This window comes from Myotis lucifugus, unplaced genomic scaffold, assembly GCF_000147115.1.
Source record: "Myotis lucifugus unplaced genomic scaffold, Myoluc2.0 scaffold_366, whole genome shotgun sequence".
In the NCBI taxonomy this organism is placed as follows: domain Eukaryota; kingdom Metazoa; phylum Chordata; class Mammalia; order Chiroptera; family Vespertilionidae; genus Myotis; species Myotis lucifugus.
The window spans coordinates 603,727-628,006 of NW_005871414.1; the positions used below are offsets into that span (position 1 = coordinate 603,727).

General features: G+C 50.1%; 1 protein-coding gene across 2 annotated transcripts in view; it reads left to right on the forward strand.

Annotated features, from left to right (window-relative positions):
* Positions 1-24,280, forward strand: part of ACOX2 (acyl-CoA oxidase 2) — a 37,702-nt gene that overhangs the window by 3,740 nt on the left and 9,682 nt on the right. For both annotated transcript variants that reach the window (XM_023765001.1, XM_006101493.3), the window contains exons 3-13: positions 376-538; positions 718-869; positions 1,253-1,360; positions 3,710-3,829; positions 4,148-4,263; positions 4,936-5,108; positions 7,399-7,561; positions 14,867-15,057; positions 16,538-16,717; positions 18,246-18,351; positions 22,863-23,080. In XM_023765001.1, coding sequence (XP_023620769.1) covers positions 376-538; positions 718-869; positions 1,253-1,360; positions 3,710-3,829; positions 4,148-4,263; positions 4,936-5,108; positions 7,399-7,561; positions 14,867-15,057; positions 16,538-16,717; positions 18,246-18,351; positions 22,863-23,080 — 1,690 coding nt within the window. The remainder of the gene's footprint in view (positions 1-375; positions 539-717; positions 870-1,252; positions 1,361-3,709; positions 3,830-4,147; positions 4,264-4,935; positions 5,109-7,398; positions 7,562-14,866; positions 15,058-16,537; positions 16,718-18,245; positions 18,352-22,862; positions 23,081-24,280) is intronic.

Sequence of the window (24,280 nt, forward strand, 5' to 3'; positions counted from 1 at the left end):
TTTGTGCCTATAAGCTGCTCTTGGAAGAAGAGTCTCTCACCAGCACTGCCACCTTCAAATGACAAGGTTTGCTCTCAAAATGCAACCGCTGCGGATTCCCTTTGGGCTCTAGGGCATCTTTATCATGCCAACACCCCCTGAGCCCATCTGAGGGAAGAGTCCTAGGCAGCCTGGACGCTGGTCCTTATTCTGCCGTTGCATAGCTTTGTAACCTTGGGCAAGTCACCTTCCCAGCTCTGGGCCTCGGCCATCGCATGTCAAGGGACAGGAACGTCTGACTTCCTTCCCACGGCCAGAGGCAAGGGGGTGGAAAGCTGTGAAGGTGCCAGGAGCCTCACTCAGGTCCCTAAGCCCACTGTTGTCTGTTCCTGGCAGAGAGCATCATCCACAGTGACCCAGTGTTTAGCCTGAAGGATAATTATTTCATGAGCCAGAATGAACGTTACGAAGCCGGCGTTAAGAAGAAATTCCACCTCCACATGATAGCACAGCGCCTGGGCTGGTCGGAACAGAGTCGTGAATTTCGTTACGCTTTCAGGTGCTCACTCCACGGGCAGCCCCAGCAGAGAGGAATTCACCTGGGATCACCCAGAGCCCCGGGCCCATGAACTAGTTCCCCCAACCACGGCAGTGCTTCTGGGGAAGGCAGGACTCGAGAGGCCCCTTCCCTCCTGCACCGTGGGCCCCTGTCTTAACCACGGTGTCTCTCCCCCACAGAGCCGTCACTGGAGACCTGGCCTTAGGTTTACACCACATCTTCTTAAAATCCCTCCAGAGCCTGGGCTCAGAGGAGCAGATCGCCAAGTGGGCCCCGCTCTGCCACGAGTTCCGGATCATCGCCACATATGCCCAGACAGAACTGGGACACGGTGAGCCAGGGCTGCTGCCTGGAGGGCACGGTGCCAGGGCCCGTTCACGGCTCGGTGGTCATAGATGTGTAGACTGAATAGGAAAGTGAGCTTTGTGATCAGATCCTGCCCCAGTCTTACAGCAGGTGGCAGGCAAGGGTCTGGACGAGGGGGTGGTGCCTCTTTCTAATGTATACAAACAATGTCCGAGCTCACAGCGTGGCAAGCCGTTCTTTCCAGAAATGTCAGCAACCATCCTTGTCTCGGGCTGGCCGCGTGTCGCCCACACAGCCCGGGGAGAGGAGAGCGATGCCTGTAAGGACAGCTGGGAGGTACCCCCAGCCGTACTGGGCTGGTGCAATTCCCACCCTGGCCCGAGTCTAACTCCCCTCCTTGATTCCAAGGGACGTACCTTCAGGGACTGGAGACGGAAGCCACCTACGATGCAGACACCCAGGAGTTTGTGATGCACAGCCCCACGCTAACCGCCACCAAGTGGTGGCCGGGTGACCGTGAGTGTCCATCCATCGCCAGCCCCATCTGTCCCCAAGGAGAGCAAAGCTAGATGGTGAAGGATCACTAACTTTGATGCCCATCCGACCTCAGTTGATTCCCTGCTCTAGGCTAGTGGCCTTGGGCAAGTCAGTTCACCTCTCGGAGCCTCAGGTTCTTACTCTGTAAAATGGGGGGGGGCGGGGGAGAGGGGGTGAAGAGTTTCATCAGTGAGTGGCTGAGAGGCCCCAAGGGCACTTGGAAGTAACTGAGGAAGTCGACCCAACCTTTGGGGGCTGAGGCCAAAGCCCCTCCCACAGGCACACACGTGTGCATGCACAGAACACACACTTGGCTTAGTCCCAGCGCTCCGCACAACCCCAGTCCTCTCACCTCCCAAAGCTTGCCACCAGCAGGCGCACACGCTGGGATTAGCAGCCCTCAGTGTCCCTGCTCCAGACCCACCACCAGCGCCAATCAGGCCGCGGCACCTCCCATGGCCACCAGGTGGCGTCCGCACTTCCCTGAGGCTCAGTGATTGGCCCCAAGAAGCGGTCTCACCGAGGCCCTCTGCCTCCTATTTGAGAATACACTTCCAAGGACACACCCGTGGCAGCTGGGGACACATCAGTGAACGCCTATGCGGAAAAATACATGTACAACGAATTGAGGAGCTCAACTAAAGCAGAAAGAGAAACACGGAGAGGTGAGAGACTAGCAGAGAGGGAGAAAGAGAGGCTAGAGAAATCAGAGGGACATGAAAGCAATGGTGGGGGGTGGGGGGAGAGAGAGAGAGAGAGAGAGAGAGAGAGAGAGAGAAAGAGAAAGAGAGAAAGAGAAAGAAAGAGGAGGAGGAGGAGGAGGAGGAGGAGAGAAGAGGAGAGAGGAGACGAAGATGGAGAGGCAGGCAGAGAAAGAAAGACTGCTTCACAGCTGCAGAGAAAAGTAACTAGCCTTTGAGGTCAGGCAGAGTTCAAATCCCAGCTCTGCCTTCTCCAGGCCGATAACCTTGAGGGGTCGCTCAGCTCTATGAGACTCAGTTTCCTTCTCTGGAAAATGGGCTCATCGCCTGCCCTGTCAGAACCGGAAAGCACCAGCACAGGGCCTGCCACCACCTGGGTTTTGATAAATGGTGATTAACTGTATTTATTATAATTAGGTTGATGGCAGAGTCATTTTTTAAAAAACATTTCTTGATTGATTTCAGAGAGGACGGGAGAGGGAGAGATAGAAACATCAACGATGAGAGAGAATCATCGATTGGCTGACCCCTGCACACCCCCTGAGCCTGCAACCAGGGCATGTGCCTTGACTGGGGATCGAACCATGACCTCCTGGTTCATAGGTCGATGCCCAAATCACTGAGCCACACCAGCCAAGCCAGAGTCATTTATTAGTAGGTTTTTGAGGACAGAAAAAAACAAAAAGCTTGTTCACAGAGTCTTTAGCGGTTCCCCCTCTCTGTGATCAGCGACTTTATAAAGGTGCCCATCAGCCAGGTGGGGGCAGCGGTGAGCACACGTCCCTGTGCCTCGGGCCTATGTTCTTGCCGCGCATCCTCACACACATACCCGTCTCCTTGACCCCAAAGAAAATGACTCAAGGGCACACACTTCAGTCAGAAGACTGTCATAATACCAGATTTTAATAGATGCCACGCTTCCCCAGATTGTCCATTTGGACTGTTTTCATTAAAATCATTAGCCTTTGTCAGGGTTTGACTTTGGAAGAGGGAGAACACGAGGGCGTGGATAGCTTTGGTCCCTCGATGTCTCCATCAGCCTCCTTGAGCCTCCCTGCCCCATGGGGGTCCTGCCTATGTAATTGTAGGCGCTTGCTACACAAACGTGACATTTCCACACGAGCCCCTGTACCTCCAGCCACCAAATGGCTCTCCAACCCAGCGTATTCTCGAATCAGACACACATTAAAGCTCTTTGCGTGATTCCAGTCATTTCCAACCAGTCAGGGCCCTGTGAGTTGAGGGGAACCCTTTATGAGCATCCCTTTGTGTCCTGCATGCTACCTCCTCTCTGCCTAGTCCCCCCACGCCTATCCAGTCCTCAAGCTTCTGAGCATGCTGTTCCCTCTGCCTTCACACGCTTCCGTGTGACTCCCCTGGAAAACGCCCCTCACCCTCAGGGCTCCTTGTGATCCTCCCCTGTCCCACATCCTTTGAGGCAGATCAAACCAACCCCCATCTGGCCTCAAAAAGTGCCCTTTCCTTCCCCGTGCCACCACGCTGGCCCTCCTGACGCATTACAGACTGGCTCACATCCAGATCCCTGGTGGGGAGGGTTCACCTGTGCCCTGCACACCAGCCTCACACACCGGGGATCACACTTGGCCTCTCGTCGCTCTGCCCTCAGTGGGACGGTCAGCCACCCACGCCCTGGTCCTGGCCCAGCTGATCTGCTCGGGAGCCCGGCAGGGGATGCACGCCTTCATTGTGCCCATCCGGAGCCTCCAGGACCACACCCTCCTGCCAGGTAAGCCGTGCTGCTCCCTCCGCGCTCCCTGCCTGAGGGCTTCAGAAGTCCCTGGGAAAAGCCGGGACCGGTCACTCTGGGGCAGGGAAGAGTCTAGTTGGACAGACCTGATGCCAACTAGCTGGGTGATCTAGAGATGCGGCATCTGTCTGACTCCAGCTCGGTCACCTGCAAAACTGGTGTAACAACCCAGTGTCACAGGCTGCTGTGAGGCTCAGGAGCTAGAGTGTGTGTGTGTGTGTGTGTGTGTGTGTGTGTGTTCCCTGGCACAGAGCCAGCATTCAGTGGACCCACGTTCCCAACTCCACCTCCTTCTAGGAGTCACTGCTGGAGATATCGGGCCCAAGATGGACTTTGAGTACACGGACAATGGCTTCCTGCAACTGGACCACGTGCGGATCCCCAGGGAAAACATGCTGAGTCGCTTTGCACAGGTAGGGGTCTGGGGAGTCTGCAGGCCGGCGCTGCCTGGAGAGAGGGGTGGTGGTCCCCTGCAGGCGGCTGCTGGCTCTGGGCCTCCTCCATAGAGCCGAGTTTGGGGCATATCTCCCCCAGAGAGGCGCTGGTGTCCCACAGACCTGGGTAAAAGCCCGGCTTAGGAGCTGTGTGATTTGGAGCAAGTCTCTTGGCCTCTCTGAGCCTCAGAGTTCTCATGGGTAAATGCTCACCTCGTTAGATGGCAGATGGGTGGCAAGGCTATCTGAAGAGAAGAGGGATAGGGCTGAGGACGACATGCATATGTACCTACAGTGCAGACTGGACACAATCTCTGAACAGACACCAGCCAAGTGCTGGGGAAAGTCCTAGAGGTGCACATTTAGGCAGGCATTACCTTTAGCTATGGACTCTGGGAAGGCCCAAGGTGTCCCAGGAGAGGAGCCGTGAACCAGGGCACTTGAGGCAGTGGCTGTTCAGCCACAAGCACAGATGTTTCACTTCTAACAAGCAGCGTAGTCACATGAGCACATTTTGGCTGATGGCGGGCTGTCTGCTCTGGGTAAGTGATTCGAGGACTGTGGTGTCCACAGGGCATGGAGGACCCGGTCCTGGGTGTAGGCAGGCTGGCAGCCTTGGCTCAGACCCAGCACCTGTCCTTGGTCCACCAGGTCCTGCCAGATGGCACCTACATCAAGCTCGGAACAGCACAGAGCAACTACCTCTCCATGGTGGTGGTGCGGGTGGGCCTGCTGTTGGACGAGATCAACCCGCTGCTGGAGAAGGCTTGCGTCATCGCCATCCGCTACTCAGTCATCCGCCGCCAATCCCGGCTCCGGCCCAGGCAAGGGGCGCCCAGAGGCTGACCATGCAGGCAGGGAGACTCAGTCCCACGGTGCCTGGCCCTAGCAAGGTCCCCTCTGCCCGAGCACGTGCTAGGAGCTGGCACTACCCCTCAACGCATGCACATCCACCCAGGCCTGGCCCATCTGCAGGATCTCTACCTGTTCCCCTAACTCTGGCTGATCAGCTGGCCCGACCTGTGTCTGTCAGTGTCTGGCCTCATCGGGCCGTGTGAGCGTCTGTCTGTCTGTCTGTCTGTCTGTCTGAGTCCAACTAGGTCCTGCACAGCTGTGTCTGGTCAGCCGGTTGCCAGCTGCAGGTGACTGGCTCCTAAGTTGGTTCTGTCAGGGGGTGAGTAATCGTGTCTGGCAAAGCCCAATGGCTACATCAGACTCCACAGGCTGAAGTGGGTTCTGTCTGGCTGTGAATGTCAGCATCTGACTGTGGCCTGTCCAAGCTTGGATACGTTTAGTTGTACGTGGATGTCAGTGCTAGGCTGACACTTCCTCCACTCCATGCACCCAATAGCAAAGGCTGAGTGTGCCCTCTGCTTTAACATGTACGTGTACACAAGTGCACAGGCATGCACACAAACACACACACACAGTTGCCAGATTCAGCAAATGAAAATACAAGTCTACCAGTTAAATTTTAATTTCAGGTAAATCGCTTTTTAGAATAAATATGTCCCAAATGGACACTCCGAGGACGTAGCAAGTGCAGCCTGGGCATGTGGTACCTCAGGAAGAGAGGCTACAGCTGGGCACAGGGCAGATCCGGGCACAGGGCAGAGCCAGGCCTAGGGCAGAGCCAGGCAGGGTGCAGAGCTGGGCACAGAAGGCAGAGCCGGGCACAGGGCAGAGCCAGGCAGGGTGCAGAGCCTGGCACAGAAGGCAGAGCCGGGCAGGGTGCAGAGCTGGGCAGGGGGCAGATCCAGACAGAGGGCAGAGCCAGGCACAGGACAGAGCTGGGCACAGAGGGCAGAGCCAGGCCTAAAGCAGAGCCAGGCCTAGGGCAGGGTGCAGAGCTGGGCAGGGTGCAGAGCTGGGCAGGGGGCAGAGCCAGGCACAGGACAGAGTTGGGCACAGAGGGCAGAGCCAGGCCTAAGTCAGAGCCTGGCACAGAGGGCAGAGCTGGGCACAGAAGAACTGACTGAATTCGTGGTGCTGAGCGACAGGCAGTTCTTGTCCTACCCGGCTGAGTCCTCTGCCCGCTCCGGGTCTGCTTTCCCACTTGTAGAGACTGGACCTTGGAGCAGCCAGTCCGCGAGTCTGATGGTGTCTCATGAAAAGGGCTCAAGGGTCCGGAAGTCCAGTGCAAAATGGACTGCGGGTCGGATGCCCAGCAGGCCTGCGGGCCACCTGTCAGTGATGGGAGCTAGGCGAGCTGTCCCACCTCTTGGTCCCTCACTTCCTCATCTATAAGCAGGCAAGCAGGAACAGTCTTTCAGGCTGATGCTGAGGATGAAATGCAGTCAATCGTGTCCGGCCCTTGGCCCCGGGTCCTTTCCTCTGGCAAACCCAAGGCTCCCTCGCCAGCCTGGGCCTCAGTGCTGGGCGGGGGGTGTCTGCTCTGGAGAACAGAGGCGCTGGGCAGGGGCTGCCGATGATGTTCTGGCCGGAGCCCAGTTGTCCAGTTGCAGAAAGTCCCGAGGATGGTTATAATAGTGCGTCCATCCCACTGAGGGGCTGCTGCTTAGAGAAGAGGCTCCAGGTTTCCCCCCATCAGCCGTGGGAGGCTTCTCTCTGCCACGCCTGTCAATCCACAAACAGCTGCAGCAGGAACAGCCCCGCCTGCTGGCCTCAGTCTCGGCCCGGAGGACACAGCCATGGACAAAGCAGGCGCAGTCTTTCCCTTGCGACTCCATGGGGCACAAGTGTACAGCCTCAGAGTCAGTGATTCGGTGCCGCCTTTTCCCCAGCACGTGCAGCTGGGCAGGGAAAGGTCAAGGTTCAAATCCACAGCCCTCACCCCGAATCCTTGGGACCACGTGTGTTAGAATGCAGAGCTTCCCAGGTTTTAGCAGGATGTGCTGTAATTTTGTAAACCTCGCCCACAAGGGGCAGCACCCAGAACCCGTAAGCAAGTGTCCGTCTGTCTGCAGTGACATGAGTGGTTATTCATGTCAGGTGGAATTTTAAAAGGTTATTACTAGCCTCGTGTCAATTCGGTCAAGTTTTATAGAAGTGAGAGAGAAAAACGCCCTTTGTAAGGCTTTGTGGCCGTGGGGCTACGGGAAGGTGAATGAGGCTCGTACAGTCTTCTAACCCTCCCCCGTTTCCTGCCCCCAGCGACCCGGAGGCCAAAGTCCTGGACTACCAGACGCAGCAGCACAAGCTCTTTCCCCAGCTGGCCGCGGCCTATGCGTTCCACTTCATGGGGACCAGCCTCCAGGAATTCTTCCAAGAGTCCTACAGCGCCATTCTGGACAGAGACTTCAGCCTGCTGCCTGAGGTACCTGCTGTCTGCTGGTGGACAGAGCCTGGAGGGGGCTGAAACCGCTACGCCCACGCTCCCTCCCAGGGGTCCTTCCACTTGCTCCTTCCCCAGCCTTCCTGCATCCCATCGCATCCCAGGGGAACCGCTTAATGACAAGGACATTCCACCCCAGATGACCCCCACAAAAGCTCAAAAGATGTTAGAGGAAATAATTACACCTAGTATACAGAACACATGCACAACCCCTGATGCACATTTAAACCCCAAAAGCTCTGAAAAGCAAGAGTGTTTAGAACTCATTTGGTGGCACAGTTTGACCCGCACTGGGAGGATTTACCCCTGGAGTGTGATATGCTTTGCAGCAGAAACATTAATATGTGTGATCACTAAGGCTGCCTGGACTCCTCATAGGGGTATTTATATATATAAAAGCCTAAGTGACCAAACGACCAGTCGCTATGACGTGCACTGACCAGCAGGGGGCAGATGCTCAACACAGGACCTGCCCCCTGGTGGTCAGTGTGCTCTCACAGCGGGAGCACTGCTCAGCTGACTGACGGGCTCCAGACACCTGGCTCACGGCTGGCGAGCACAGCTTGGGTGCCGTGAGCTTCCCACCTCTGCGGCAGTGCTACTGAGCGGAGGCAGTGGCAGGTGCAGCGGGGCTGGGATGAGCAGGAACGGTGTGGCGCCTGCCTGGGCTCGGGCTCCTCCCCAGCCGCCTGCCACTTCGTGCATTATTACATCCTTCAGGGGATGCTGGACTGCCCCAGGGGTCCCAGCTTGCAAGAGGGCGCAGGCTAGGCTGCGGGACCCATCGGTGCACGAATCTGTGCATCAGGCCTCTAGTTATATATAACCAACCTTAAATGGCTGCTTTACCTTTCTAAAATTCAAAATATTATTCTGATTCTAAGACATCTGGCCCCCAGGGTGTCGGATAAAGGGCCGTGGACTCGCATGTACTGAGCTCAGCCTGTGCTGGCCTGTGCTTTATGATCATTTATAAGCATCGCTTCATTGACCCTTAGCTGCCCAGCAGGCACCGTTCACGCCCCATTCACAGGTGGGGAAAGTGAAGCGCAGGCAGGTTACAGACACAAACTTCCTCCCAAGGACTTGAAAGTCTGAAGATGGTTAGGAGTTTTTTGTTTTTGTTTGTTTTTTATTGTCTAAAGTTTTACATATGTCTCTTTTTTCCCCAATTGACTCCCCACCCCAGCCATTCCCACCCCGGGCAAGCCCCCACCACCCCAGTGTCTGTCCATTGGTTATGCTAATATGCCTGCATACACATCCTTTGGTTGCTCTCTAACTCCCCCACCTCCCCTGCCATTTGTCTCTGGATCTATTCTTGTTCATCAAATTATGTTGATCATTATATCCCACATATGAGATCATGTGATATTTATCTTCTCTGACTGGCTTATTTCACTTAGCATAATGCTCTCCAGTTCCATCCATGCTGTTGCAAATGGTAGAAGTTCCTTCTCTTTTATAGTGGCAAAGTATTTCATTATGTAGATGTACCAGTTTTTTAATCCACTCATCTGCTGATGGGCCCTTAGGCTGTTTCCAAATCTTAACTATTGTAAATTGTGCTGCTATGAACATAGGGGTGCATATATCCTTTCTGATTGGTGTTTCTGGTTTCTTGGGCTATAGTCCTAGAAGTGGGATTACCGGGTCAAATGGGAGTTCCATTTTTAACTTTTTGAGGAAACTCCATACTGTCTTTCACAGTGGCTGCCCCAGTCTGCATTCCCACCAGCAGTGAAGGAGGGTTCCTTTTTCTCCGCATCCTCTCCAGCACTTGTCGTTTGTTGATTTGTTGATGATAGCCATTCTGATAGGTGTGAGATGGTATCTCATTTTTGTTTTGACTTGCATCTCTCAGATGATTAGTGACTTTGAGCATGTTTTCATATGTCTCTGGGCCTTCTGTATGTCCTCTTTCAAAAAGTGTCTATTTAGATCCTTTGCCCATTTTTTTATTGGATCCTTTATCTTCCTTTTGTTAAGTTGTTTGAGTTCTCTGTAAATGTTGGAGATTAAACCCTTATCTGAAATATCATTGGCAAATATGTTCTTCTATGCAGTGGGATTTCTTGTTGTTTTGTTGATGGTTTCTTTTGCTGTGCAGAAGCTTTTTATTCTGATGTAGTCCTATTTGTTTATTTTCTAGTCTCCATTGCCCTATTTGTTTATTTTCTAGTCTCCATTGCCTATGGAGAACCTTTTGAGCTCGGCGTGTCAGCATTTTGAAAAACCCTAACTTAACTCTGGTGCCGTGTCACATATAAAAATTTTTTGATATTTGCAACCATAGTAAAACAAAGACTTATATTTTTGATATTTATTTTATATATTTAAATGCCATTTAACAAAGAAAAATCAACCAAAAAAATGATTTCGCGTGTCACCTCTGACACACATGTCATAGGTTCTCCATCACTGCCCTAGGAGCTGTGTCTGTAAAGATATTGCTACAACAAATGTCTGCTATTTTGCTGCCTATAGAGTCTCTTAGGATTTGTATGGTTTCCCATCTTACATTTATGTCCTTTAGCCATTTTGAGTTTATTTTTGTGTATGGTGTAAGTTGGTGATCTAGTTTCATATTTTTGCATGTATCTGACCAAATTTCCCAGCACCATTTGTTGAAGAGACTGTCTTAACTCCATTGTATGCTCTTGCCTTCTTTGTCAAATATTAATTGAGCATAATGGCTTTTGTTGATTTCTGGGTTCTCTGTTCTTTTCCATTGGTCTATATGTCTGTTCTTGTGCCAGTACCAGGCAGTTTTGAGAACCATGGCTTGGTAATGTAGCTTGATATCTGGTACTAGAGGCCCAATGCACGAAATTCATGCATGGGGGAGGGGCGGGGGGGGGGGATAGTCGGGCCTGCAATGATGCCAGCATCCCTCACCAGGGACTCCGGCCCGAGGCCCCTCCTTTCCCCTCCCTCCGCCCGGCCAGGGCGCGGACTCTGGCCTGAGGCCCTTCCCCTCCCCTCCTTCAGGGTCCCTTGCTGTGGACTCTGGCCTGAGGCCCTTCCGCTTCCCTCCCTCCACACAGCCAAGCTGGATGCTGAGCTCACGTTGACCAGCTTCTGGGTCTTCCGGGGCCAGGCTGCCTCGCCACCTGGGGCCGGATCGGGTCCCGGGCGGCAAGGCAGCCCGGCTTCTGGGTCTTCTGGGGTGGGCCTGCCCTGAATGGTGGCTCGCTGGCAGCACGCACTGTCCCGTCCTGCCTGTAGTATGCAAATTAGCCGCCATCTTTGTTGGTGGTTAATTTGCATATCGTGCTGATTAGCCGATGGGAGGCATAGCAAAGGTACAGTCAATTACCATGTTTGTCTATTATTAGATAGGATTGTGATCCCTCCAACTTTGTTCTTCTTTCTCAGGATTGCTGTGGCTATTCAGGGTCTTTTTTTATTCCAGATGAATTTTTGGAGAGTTTGTTCTAGATCTCTGAAATATGCTGTTGGTATTTTAATGGGGATTGCATTGAATCTATAGATTGCTTTGGGTAGTATGACATTTTAATGATGTTGATTCTACCAATCCATGAACATGGTATGTTCTTCCATTTTTTTATGTCTTCCTCTATCTCTTTTTTTAATGTCCTGTAATTTTCCAAGTACAGGTCTTTTATGTCCTTAGTTAAGTTTATTCCTAATATCTTAATATTTTGGTGCAATGGTAAATGGGATTGATTTTTTTTGTTTTTTGGTGTTTTTTTGTTTCTCTTTCTGTGAGTTCATTATTGGTGTATAAAAAGGCCATAGATTTCTGGGTGTTAATTTTGTATCCTGATACATTGCCAAATTCATTTATTAGGTCTAGTAGTTTTTTTATGGAGTCTTTGGGGTTTTCTAAGTATAGTATCATGTCATCTGAGAATAAGGACAGTTTTAGTTCTTTTCCAATTTGGATGACTTTTATTTCTTCTTGTCTGATTGCTATGGCTAGCACTTCCAGTACTATATCAAACAGGAGTGGTGAAAGTGGGTATCCCTGTCTTGTTCCTGTTCTTAGGGGAAATGAGTTTAGTTTTTGCCCATTGAGTATGATGTTGGCTGTAGGTTTGTCTTATAAGGCTTTTATTATGATGAGGTATGATCCCTCTATTCCCACTTTGCTGAGAGTTTTTATCAAGAAAGGGTGTTGGATTTTGTCAAATGCTTTTTCTGCATCAATTGATATGATTATGTGATTTTTGTCTCTCAGTTTGTTTATGTGATGTATCACATTTATTGATTTGCGGATATTGTAACATCCTTGCATCCCCAGAATAAACCCCACTTGGTCATGGTGTATAATCTTTCTAATGTAATGCTGAATCCAATTTGCTAGAATTTTGTTGAGGATTTTAGTATCTATGTTCATCAAGGAAATTGGCCTGTAGTTCTCTTTTTTTGTGGTGTCTTTATCTGGTTTTGGGATTAGGGTAATGCTGGCTTCATAGAAAGAGCTTGGAACTGTGCCTTCCTCTTGAATTTTTTGGAATAGTCTGAGGAGGATAGATTTTAGTTCTTTGAATGCTTGGTAGAACTCCCCTGTAAAGTCGTCTGGACCAAGGCTTTTGTTTGCTGGAAGATTTTTGATCGCTGCTTCAGTTTCTTCTGTAGTTAACGGCCTATTCAGGTTTTTTTTATTCTTCCTGGTTGAGTTTTGGGAGCTTGTATTTTTCTAAGAATATGTCCATTTCATCTATCTTGTCCATTTTGTTGGAATAGAGTTCTTCATAGTATTTTTTCATAATCATTTGTATTTCTGTGGGATTGGTTGTTACTTCACCTCTTTCATTTCTGATTTTGTTTATTTGGGTCCTCTCTTTGCTTCTTGGTGAGCCTGGCTAGAGGTTCATCAATCTTGTTTATCCTTTCAAAGAACCAGCTCTTGGTTTTGTTGATCTTTTGTATTGTTTTTTGGTCTCTATGTCATTTATTTCCGTTCTGATCTTTTTTTAATTTTTATTGATTTTTTACAGAGAGGGATAGAGAGTTAGAAACATCGATGAGAGAGAAACAACGATCAGCTGTCTCCTGCACACTCCCTACTGGGTATGTGCCCACAACCAAGGTACATGCCCTTGACCGGAATCGAACCTGGGACCCTTGAGTCCGCAGGCCAACGCTCTATCCACTGAGCCAAACTGGTTAGGGCCACTCTGATCTTTATTATTTCCTTCCTTCTGCTTACACTGGGCTTTTCTTATTGCTCTCTTTCTAACTCTTTGAGTTGTTGGGTTAGATAATTTATTACTATTTCTTGTTGTTTTTTGAGGTAGACCTGTAGAGCTATGAACTTCCCTCTCAATACTGCTTTCACTGTGTCCTATAGATTTTGCATTGTTGTGTTTTCATTGTCATTTGTTGCCATGATGCTTTTTATTTCTTCTTTGATCTCTTTGGTAGCCCAATCATTTTTTAATAGCATGCTATTTAGCCTCCAGGTGTTTGATTTTTTTTAATTGTTTTTAGTGTAGTTGATTTCTAATTTTATGCCATTGTGATCTGAGATGCTTGATATGATTCCTATTTTCTTGAATTTGAAGAGACTTTGCCTGTGTCCCAATATGTGATCTATCTTTGAAAATGACCCATGTGCACTTGAGAAGAATGTATATTCTGTGGCTTTGGGGTGAAATGTTCTGATGTCAATTAATTCCATCTGATCTAGTGAGTCATTTAGGATTGATGTTTCTTTGCTGATTTTTTGTTTAGAGGATTTGTCCAGTGGTGTTAGTGGGGTATTAAAGTCCCTTCTATGAATGTATTGCTGTCAATCTCTCCCTTGATATCCTCCAGAAGTTTTTTAATGTATTTGGGTGCTCCTGTATTGGGTGCATATGTTTACCAGAGTTAGATCTTGTTGTTGAATTGCTCCCTTTAGTATTATGAAGTGGCCTTCCTTATCTCTTGTTATGGCCTTCACTTTGAAGTCTAATTTGTCAGATATAAGTATTGCTACCCCAGCTTTTTTTTTTTTTTTTCCATTTGCCTGAAAAACCTTTTTCCATCCCTTCACCACCAGTCTATATGAGTCCTTTATTCTGAAGTGGGTCTCCTGTAGACAGAAGATATATGGGTCATGTTTTCTTATCCACTCAGCTACCCTATGTCTTTTGATTGGGGCATTTAATCCATTTACATTTAAAGTTATTATTGATAGGTACTTGTCACCATTTTTATTTTTTATGCCTGTGTTCCTTCTTCCCTTCCTATTTCTTCTTATTACAGCAGACCCTTTAGCATTTCTTGCATTGCTGGTTTGGTGGTAATAAACTCCTAGTCCTTTTTTGTCTCTGAAGCTCCTGATTTCACCCTCAACTTTGATTGATAGTCTTGCTGGGTACAGTATTCTTGGATTCAGACCCTTGCTTTGCATGACTTTGTATATTTCATTACATTCCCTTTTGGCCTGATGTGTTTCTGTTGAGAAATCAGTCAATAGTCTGATGGGAGATCCCTTGTAGGTAACTTTCTGTCTCTCTCTCTCTCTCTGGCAGCCTTTAAAATTCTTACTTTGTCATTGGTGTTTGCAAAATTAATTATAATGTGTCTTGGTGTAGGTCTTTTGGGGTTCATCTTGTTTGGGACTCTGAGCTTCTTGGACTTGTGTGAGTTTTTTCTTCCCTATATCAGGGAAGTTTTCTGTCATTATTTCTTCAAACAGGTTTTCTATTCCTTGCTCAGTTTCCTCTCCTTCTGGAACCCCTATTATGTGGATGTTGTTTTGTTTCATGTTGTCCCAAAGTTCCCTTTGGCTCTCCTCCTGTTTTTTAAGGTTTTTTTTTCTAGCTGCTGCTCTGCTTGGGTATTTTTTCCTACCTTGTCTTCTAGCTCGCTGATGCAGTCCTCCACTTCTTCTAGTTAGGAGTTTTTAAGAACAAAAACCTCAAGCCAGGTCAGTGCCTGGCAGCCCATCCCATACCCAGGACAGTGGTTCCTGGTGGACTTCCTTCCTCACAGGCCAGCTGTCCAAGACCTCTGCTTGCCAGCAGAGCCCTAACTCCTGGAAGATGGGAGCACCCTCCAGGAGGCACCCTGCCCCGAGACTCTGGTGACCCGGAAGACCCTGGCCTGGAGGGGTTTCCTTGGTTCTTGCTGTCCTTACTGCAACGCTGCCTCATTGTGTGCCCTTGAGCGAGTCACATAACTTCTCTGAATCTCAGCCTTCTCATTCATAGAGTTGTGAGCTGAGGAACAGTTCCTACCTCAGCACGCAGCAGTGCTCGGTGTGTGGGAAGCACAGGTGTTGACTGGAGGGCTCCCCTACACCACCTGACCCCTTTCCTGTTCTTGCAGCTTCACGCCCTGAGCTCAGGTCTAAAGGCCATGGTATCGGAATTCTGCACCCAGGGGGCCGAGCTGTGTCGCAGGGCCTGTGGCGGACACGGCTACTCAAAGCTGAGCGGCCTGCCATCGCTGGTCAGCAGAGTGACAGCCTCCTGCACCTACGAGGGTGAGAACACCGTGCTCTACCTGCAGGTGGCCAGGTAAGGCTGAGGCTGCTGGGGTGGGAGCATCATCGGATGTCCACACAGGCAGCAGACTTTGGGGAGTGCCATTTGGGGACTGTCCAGCTCCCACAATATGTCTCCAACCATCCACTCCCCCCAGACTCACCACAGCTCCCAGCTGGGCCCTGTCCCCATCACCTGGACGATAGCATCAGTCTCCTCACTGACGCTTCCGCCCGCTGCAGTCCGTCCCCACAGGCAGCCAGGGGCATCTTCTCAAAGCCCAGAGAAGATGGCATCTTTCCCTCGCTTAACATGCTTCAGTGGCTTCCGCACTGCGGCCTCCAAGGTCTCTGACCTGGCCCCTGGCCCCCTCCATCCTGCTCTCGCAGTCTCCTGCCTCCACTCACTCTGCCAGCCACACATTTCTGCTTCACCACGGGCCTTCCCCTAAATCTCTCTGCCCCCAGTTTATTGTACAGCTGGCTCCCTCTCATCCTCCCGGTCTGTCCTCCTGGCCCCTCCCACACTGTCCTGTCTCCTTGGAGCAGTAATCACAGTCGGAAAGGGTCTCTGGGTCTGTGACCGGGAGCTCGTCCCCAGGCTCAGCGCAGGCCCTGCACACGGCAGGCTCCACGTGCAGAGGCAGGAAGGAATGGCTGGGCCGGCCTCCTCCCTCTCTGGTTAGGGGGTCTCGGGCCTCCTGGCTGACAAGGCCTTTTCAGGGTCATCTAGTCCCAGGTGACTAAGCAGGGCCAGTACTTCTCTGTGCAGGAAGGGCTTACTGGCAAATATGCTATATAATATTTCTTGGAATTTTTTAATATATAATATTTATTGGGGGGTTTTCCAAATTACAAAGAGTACAACATCATGTATTAGAACTCTGTGCCTCACACTGTGCCGGGCATTTTGAGGCGAGTATCATCATCCCCATCTAGACTCGGACACACTGAGGCAGGGGAGGTGACAGACAGCCCGTCCCATCACCTACAGCATCATCTCAGTCTCATGCAGCTGCAGGGAACCCAGGTGGTCTGAGCCCAGAGCTGTAAGCACTGGATTATCACAAGGAACAGGCTAAGAGTCACCTGTAATTTTCCCACTCGTGTTAGCATTCTTACATCTATTCTTTATTCAGCCAAGAAAAATGTAATTTCCACAGTCACTGTACAACCTATCACAAATCCCCGAACCGCAAGATCCTAACCGTCAGAAAGGATTCTGTTTGCTCAGATATCAAAAGGGTTTATGTTAAGGATCTGTCTGCCCAGCTCCACAGCTCCAGCCCGTTTCACTGTGAAACTGCAGCCTCGGTGCACACCTCCCTGAAGGCCTCCCAGAGGGCTGGCTGGGAGTGGGGGGTCAGCAGTAACCATCAGGAAGGACTGGGCAAGAACCTGGGTGGCCCTGGTTCTCCCATAGGGGACATAAGAGTGTGTCTCTGGGAGAGAGGGGTGCTGGCCTGTCCCTCAGTGCTCCCCACCCTCTCACCTGCCTCCATCCCACCCACTAGGTTTCTGGTGAAGAGCTACCTGCAGGCTCAGGCATCCCCAGGCTCCACGCCGAAGACATCTCTCCCTCAGTCTGTTGCATACCTGACCGCACCTGACCTGGCCAGGTGCCCAGCCCGGAGGGCAGCAGACTTCCTTCACCCAGAGCTCTACACCAGGGCGTGGGCCCACGTGGCAGTCAGGTGAGCCAGAGCTGAGAAATCAGCCATCCCTCCTGGGGGCAGCTCCTTCCCACAGTAGGGCCTTTAGGATGATATGATTCCAAAAAGCCACCCCCTTCCCCACCTCCTCAGTCCTCTCAGCTCCTGCCACCATGGGCAGGGAGAAGGGGAAGTCCCACCCCTCAGCCATGGACCACCATCCCTTCCCTATCCTGGTCGGGCTGGTAGAAGGCCATCACCTCTCTCTGGCCAGTGCAAGGGAATTTTAAAAATCTTTAGCTTCTTATTGATTTAAAATACAAATAACATACCCATATGTAAATACTACAAAGGTATGAGTGTGTAAATACCAATCAATAAGGCAATATGCATATGTTCAAAATATCCCATAATCTAAAAATAATTTTCAAAAAGATGACTATATCAAGGGATAGAATTAGTTTATTTCCAGGATCTAGTAGGCTCCAGGGAACATGGATAAGACCAATTCTGTCACTCAACAGATTCTGTCAGGCACCTACTGTGTGTCAGAAATGTGCAAACCTACCAGGGGCTGGGAATGAGAGGTTCTGGCCAAACACAGGCACCATCACAAAAAGATGGAGCGATTTAACTACCTAAAGGAAACCTCCGTAACCCTTCCTTAACCAGAACACCAACAACAACTGGAAGCGTATTTTCAGTTATAGAAAGAGGTATCCCAACCTGTGGTCCCAGGGCTGGGTAATAGTTATCTCAAGGTCACAAGCAACTTGGGACATTATTTATCCCACAAATGTTTATTACGTGCTTACAATATGCCAGGCTCTGTTCTTGGCACTAAGACCTATTAACAAATTAGTCCCATAAGAAGCCCAGGCCTCACAGAGCTATCATTTCAATTGGGAGTGGGGAGGGCAAAATCAGGGTACTCAGGGTAATTAAGGTAATTAAATGTCTATATTGCTTTTTGCTTGGAATTCAATGTGACATCTGCTTACTTATTCCCTGAAAAAGTAAAATATTGCTTAATAAACAGTTTGCTTTGCCTACAAATGCTAAGGGTCATGAGATGGGCAGGGAACAGAAAATAGAAGAATAAAGGTTAGTAAGCAAATGGCAAATGACCATTTTAGTGGTTTGGAGGACAAGGGTTAGTTTTCCTTTATTTTAAGGTCCCTTAGACAGAACTTGGAGCAGCCAGGTGACTTGCAGGCCTCATTAGCCTTTAGAGAAAAGCCATTCTCCTTGCTCAGCCACAGGGAGTCCGTCAACAGAATGGCCTGCAAACAAGGGATGGAGTCTGCTTACAGCTCTGAGGTTGTGAACAGCTCCATTTCATGCTAGCTGTGCGACCCTGGATGGTTAGTTAAGCTCTCCTGGAACTCAGTTTTCCCCACCGCCAACTGGGGATGCCTGCCCTTAGAAGAGTTGAAGAGGTCATGTATATGGAGCGTTCAGCTTTGTAACATCGTGGTTAATAACGGGATTATTTCTACTTCTGAGGGTCTGGGCACCACCCGTCTCTTTCCCACTCGGTCACGCTGAACTTCTCGTCTTTGGCCTCCAGGCTCATAAAGGACTCAGCACATCACCTGCAGACTCGGCTGCAATCCGGGGCTGACGAGCACGAGGCATGGAACCAGACCACCGTCATCCACCTGCAGGCTGCCAAGGTGAGCCGTGGTCCGCGGAAGCGGAAAGGCTTGCCTGCTGGGGAGACCTGCGCTCTGCCCCTATTCCCCAGCCCTGCCAGCGCCTGCCCTCATTCCACTTCCAAGACTTCAGTCCCAGGTATTTTAATTAGAGGGCTTAACTCCAGAGCATCCTGCTGGCAGCTCTTAGGGAAAACGTAATGAGGCGGTGTTACTGGATTTGCTTCAGGTTGTTCAAATATTTCCTCCCAGGTAGAAAAGCAGGTCAAGCCTCCTCGTGCGTCCCGCAGGCAAGCCTTAGAAGTCTGGTTGAATTTCCAGGGTTTTGTGTTTGTGCATAATTCCCAGCAGCCAGCACATATCTGAGCACCACTGAACAGTGGGCATCAGGCTGGGTCCTGGGGGCTCAGCAGTGTCCGATCGCAGCGGCAATCAGGAGTGCTGTGATGGGGAGATGCAGGCTGACAGGATCCGGGGCAGGTGCGCCTCTACCACCCTGTGGCGTCCGAAAGGCTTCCCAGAGGCGGCATATAGGCCGAGACTTCAAGGATGAGCTGAAATCAGCCAGGCAGAGGGTAGAGGCTGTAGCTTTGGAGAGGAAGGTTTCCGGGCAGAGGGAACAGCAGGTGCGAGAGGAGGCAAGAAAAGGTGTGGTGATCGGGAGGAATGCAAATTCTCCCCGAGGAGGAGCGAAAGGAAGACTGAAATGAGGAGAGGGAGAAAGGGGGGACGAGGACAGACAGGCAGGGCCTGGGACCTTCTGTGCCATTGTGAGAAGTTGGGGCTGTTTTCACTACAACGGGAAGACTGCAGAGTTTGTATGGAGGGGGAGTGAACTGATCATTTTCATTCTAGAAGGATCATGCAGGGGGAGGGATGGACTGCAGGCTAGAGGCCAGTTAGAAGCAGGTAGTAGCAGTCTGGGTGAGGGCTGAGGGTGGCCCTGACCAGGAACTTGGCAGAGGGCATGGAGAGAAGTGGCTAGATGAGAGATATCAAGGGGATAAAAGAAAATAAAAATGAGCTCCAGCTTAGGCAGCTAGAAAATCAAAGGGATCATTTCAAACATCAGCCATTAGGCCCAGAAAACGGCAGCCTTAAACAGGAGAGCTCTGGAGGAGTTTGCAGGGGCGTCACAGGTCGGGCAGGCTGGACACGAGCGCCACCTGGTGACCGCCACCTCCATCACTGGCAGGTGCGGTATTAACTCCGCCACCCTGGGTTCTGCTCAATGTGCTAAATGTCCTGTCAACACAGAGGAGGGAGAGCCAAGGCTGTGCTCTCACCAGCCTACCACAAAAACCACAGCCGCCCACTTTCCAAACCTCTGTCCTGCCTTCAAATGGACCGGACACTGTTTGCCAGGGTTACCTCGTTTCATACACACAACCCTGGGAGGGAGAGTAGCATAACCTCTGTTCCACGGATGTGGACAGAGAACTCGGGCGTTAGTCCCAGAGGTAGGAAATGGCTGGTGAAGATGCTGTCCTTTCCTTTTCCCCCGGGGAGCCACTGCGCATCAGTGAGGGGGGTGACAGGGTGAGCTCAACCAGCCCAGGGCTTCCTGGGAGGTTTTGCCTTGTCTCCAAAGTCATAATGGACAGGGAAGTCTGCACTTTCGGGGCTTTGTGGTTTGGGAGGCCATCAAGCTCCCAACAGGGTACCATCTGGAAACCATAAGGGTGCAGGGAGAGAGGGAGAGCAACAGGGGAGGAGCCGGGAACAGTGGCAGAGGGGTGGACACGAAGGAGCAGAGTGTGACCTCAGGCAGTCCTTCCCTCTCTGGGCTCTCACTCTCCTGTCTGTATCACCAGGTTAGAGCCCTTGAGGCCTGATGGGCTCTGATCCTACCAGTCAGCCCTGCCCAGGAGAGACATCGTCCCCAACAACCTGGGGCAAATGCTGGCACTCAGCCTCTGGTGGCTTTGGCAACTCAGGGCAGCAGTTAAGGGCAGAGACTAGCCTTAGCTGGTTTGGCTCAGTGGATAGGGCACGCCTGCAGACCAAAGGGTCCTGGGTTCGATTCTGGTCAAGGGCATGTACCTTGGTTGCAGGCTTCTCCCCGATCTGGCCCCTGGTCAGGACTCATGCAGGAGGCAACCAATTAATTTCTTTCACATCGATATTTCTCTTTCCATCTCTCTCCCACTCTCTCTCTAAAAATCAATGGAAAAATATCCTCGGGTGAGGATTAAAAAAAAAAAAAGAAAACACAGACTACATGGGATGTGAAGTACAGCATAGGGCGTGTAGTCAGTAATATTGTAATAACTATTTGTGGTGTCCGATAGGTACTAGACTTACTGGGGTGATCACTTCGTAAGGTATATAAATGTCTGATCACTATGTTGTACACCTGAAACTAATATAATGTTGTATGTCAGCTGTAATTGGAAAACAAATTAATTTCCTTTTAGATAAAGAGTACAGACTCTTAACTGGAGGTGAATGCCCCGGTTTGGATCTCGTTGCTACCACTTACCAGCCATGTGACCTTGGGCAAGGAACATACCTCTCCATGCCTCAGTCTCATTTGCATAATGGAGCTGATAATAGTACCTACCTTGGAAGATGATTATGATTAGATGAGTTAATGCATGGAACATTTAGAGAGGCACCTAGTGTACAGATACCTCCACTCCACTCCCACATTAGCCAGGAGGCAAGATTAAAATCAACCTACAGCGAAGTTAACGACGACGTTCACTTAGCCTTCCCGGAAGCGTGGAGGCCACCTTCTCTCTCTGGCCCTCCTCCTGCTTCCCCAGGGAGCGGCTCTCAGGCAGCTCTTCATCACCCCTTCCTCAATTCCGGGCCTGAGAACTTCAGGACATGGCACTCAGGTTAGAACAGGGAAGCCGGGCCGAGGTGAAAAAGGTAAGTCTCCAGTTTTACCAAACTGGGTCCAGTTTGAGCAGCAAGGGCTGTAGGACCCGGCAGAGCAACCCGCTCCTCTTCCACATCCAAATGTTGCAAACCCAGCAAGGCTGAGAGCACAGGCCCAGGTGGTAAACCGGTGCCATTAGCACCCCTATGAGGCCTCTCTGGGAAAGGCAGATTCTTTCCAAGTGAAAAACCTGCTCAGATCTCTGGCCTGTTGAAGACTTTAGTGGCTGCCGGACGCCCACAGAATTAAATCCCAACCCGTCATTCACAGCCCTTCGTCACCTGAGGGCCTCTCATTGCATTACACTCCAGTGCTCAGTCAGGTTAAATTGCTGCCTCCTGAAAGGGTGGCCCTTTGCACATGAGCCTGGAATGACCCATTCCTTTTCCCCTTGGGTAAACACCTTTGAACCCTCAAGACACTCTAAGCCTGCTGCTAAAAGTCACTGCCAGGTAATCCATATGCAAATAAACATTTGAGACCTATTTTATTTATTTAAATATGTTTTTATTGACTTCAGAGAGGAAGGGGGAGGGAGAGAGAGATAGAAACATTGAGAAACATAGGATTGGTTGCCTCCTGCACACCCCCTTCTGGGGGATCGAACCCACAACCCAGGCATGTGCCCTGACTGGAATCGAACCCACTGGCATGAGACTGACGCTCAACCAACCAACCACATCGGCCGGGCATGCTCTCCTTTCTGCTCTTTCCCCATGGAACTCACATCCTACCAGGTAAAACCAGTTGTGCATTTGTCTTGGGGAGAGTAGGGCAGCCCAAAAGGATTTCAGGGAAAGCAGAGTCCTGAGAGGCTCCTGCTGGGCCAGGCACTAACGCTTTAGTTGCTGGGCTGTGGAGAACGGGGGTCCCAGAGAAGGAGCCTGGCTGGCAGAGGGGCTCCTGCCTGGTTGAGGTCAGTGGTCACTTACCAACTGGTTATTTTAACTACTGCCAGACTGCTGCGTATGGGCTAAATGATAGCACTGCTTACCTCAAGGAGTTTCCTCTCTAGCTGGGATGAATTTCATGTACATACTGAACCCCTCCTTTCTCATTCACAGCATGCGCCCGCATACATCTCCTACTGCCTTGAACATGCAGACAAGAAAACAGTATTTATTGAGACAAGTGGTGTCCTCCACTGTCCCCAGGCCAGCCTCTAATTCTCCTGTACTTTCTACTTTCAAACCTACTTGAAATTGCCCCAAGCAACCCAGCCAGTGTGGCCCAGTGGTTGAGTGTCGACCTATGAACCAGGAGATCACGGTTTGATTCCCAGTCAGGGCACATGCCCAAGTTACAAGCTGGGTCCCCAGTATGGGGTGTGCAAGAAGCAGCCAATCCATGGTTCTCTCTCATCATTGATGTTTCTATCTCTGAAATCAATAAAAATACATATTTTTTTAAAAATTGCCCCAAGCAAAATGAAAAAACTAAGGGCCTTGTTCCAGAGCCCACCAGCCCCCAACACACACAGGTGCACCCACACACTATGGAAAGGGCTCGGTAAGACCCACAGGGAGCTGGGAGAAAGGCAGTGGCTTGTCAGCCTGCTGGGAAACACGCTGCAGCAGGCGCATCCCCAGGGCACCTGGAGCCAGAAATCGGAGCGAGAGGCTAACGCACCTTTGTGTCCTTGTAGGCGCACTGCTACTACATCACGGTGAAGGGTTTCGTAGAAGCTCTGCAGAAACTCGACCATGAACCAGCCATTCAGCAGGCACTGCAGCGCCTCTGTGATCTCTTTGCTTTGCATGGCATCCTGTCTACCGCGGGCGACTTTCTCCATGATGGCTTCCTGTCTGGGGCCCAAGTAGACATGGTGAGATCAGCCTACCTGGACCTGCTCTTCCTCATCCGGTGAGTGGGAGTCCTCAGAAAATAACCCTTCGCCCTTTGGTCACGTCTAACTCCAAAACTTTCAGCTCCAAAACCTTGTTGAACGGGGTCTGACAAAAGCGGCCACAGCCCTGGAGAGGTTTACACCCGAGCATTATCACACCAACAGAAAGCATTATGGATTAATTAAAAACTGGGAAAAACAGAAATAAAAATGCCTAAGAACTCTTCACCACTGTCAAGGAAATAGGAATAGTATCTAAGTAATATGAGTAAGATGAAGCCTATTACATATGAATAATATGTATTAATGAGTCCTAAGCACAGCTAATACTTAAGGAGCACTTATGCGTGCCAGGCACTAGGCCAAAAGCTTTTACATACATCACTTCATGGAAGCCTTACAGCCTTCTGAAGTGGATACTGTTACTCTCCCCATTTACTGGGGAGGAAACCCAGACTTCGTAGAGTTAGTACTTTGTCCAAAGTCACATCATTAGCCAGAGGAGGAGCCAGGTACAGTCTGGGGCCTGACCCCAGAGCATGAGCTCTTAACACATTGCACACCAGTAGTTTCATTACTAACTTTACCCGGTGGCCAGATAAGTTTCTATTGAACGAGTACAAAAAACGTTTTACAAAGTATATTTTAAAAAGATATTAGCTTGCAAGAACATGTAATAACTTCAAAATGCAATGGGTATTTAATTGTAAGGCATGCCTTTAACATTTATGTAAAACACTAATATGAAAACATGAGAATGCTTGGGATCCGCCCGCAATGTGTTAAGCTGTATGTTAAGGTTGGGCTCTTGTTTATTTCAAATCCTATATCCTTGTCTTTGTTCAAATTGCTTAAGCAAACTCTAACTTATTTTAATCCTTCCTTAGCTTCAAGAGGAAATTTTTTTTAAAACCTAGTAATTCATATACTCATTTGCAAAACAGTAACACAAATAGTAATAACACAAATAGTTTTTAAATGCAACATTAATGCAGTGCAGTTTAGGGTTATGACATACTACTGATGCAATGATATAAACCGTATCAAAACAGCCCAGGCTGGGTTGTCCTGATACACCAAAGTTGTTGGTTTGATCCCTGGTCAGGGTACATACAAGGAACAACCAATGAATGCATAACTAAGTGAAACAACAAATCAATGGCCCGACCAGCATAGCTCAGTAGTTGAGTGTAAACCTATGAACCAGGAGGTCATGG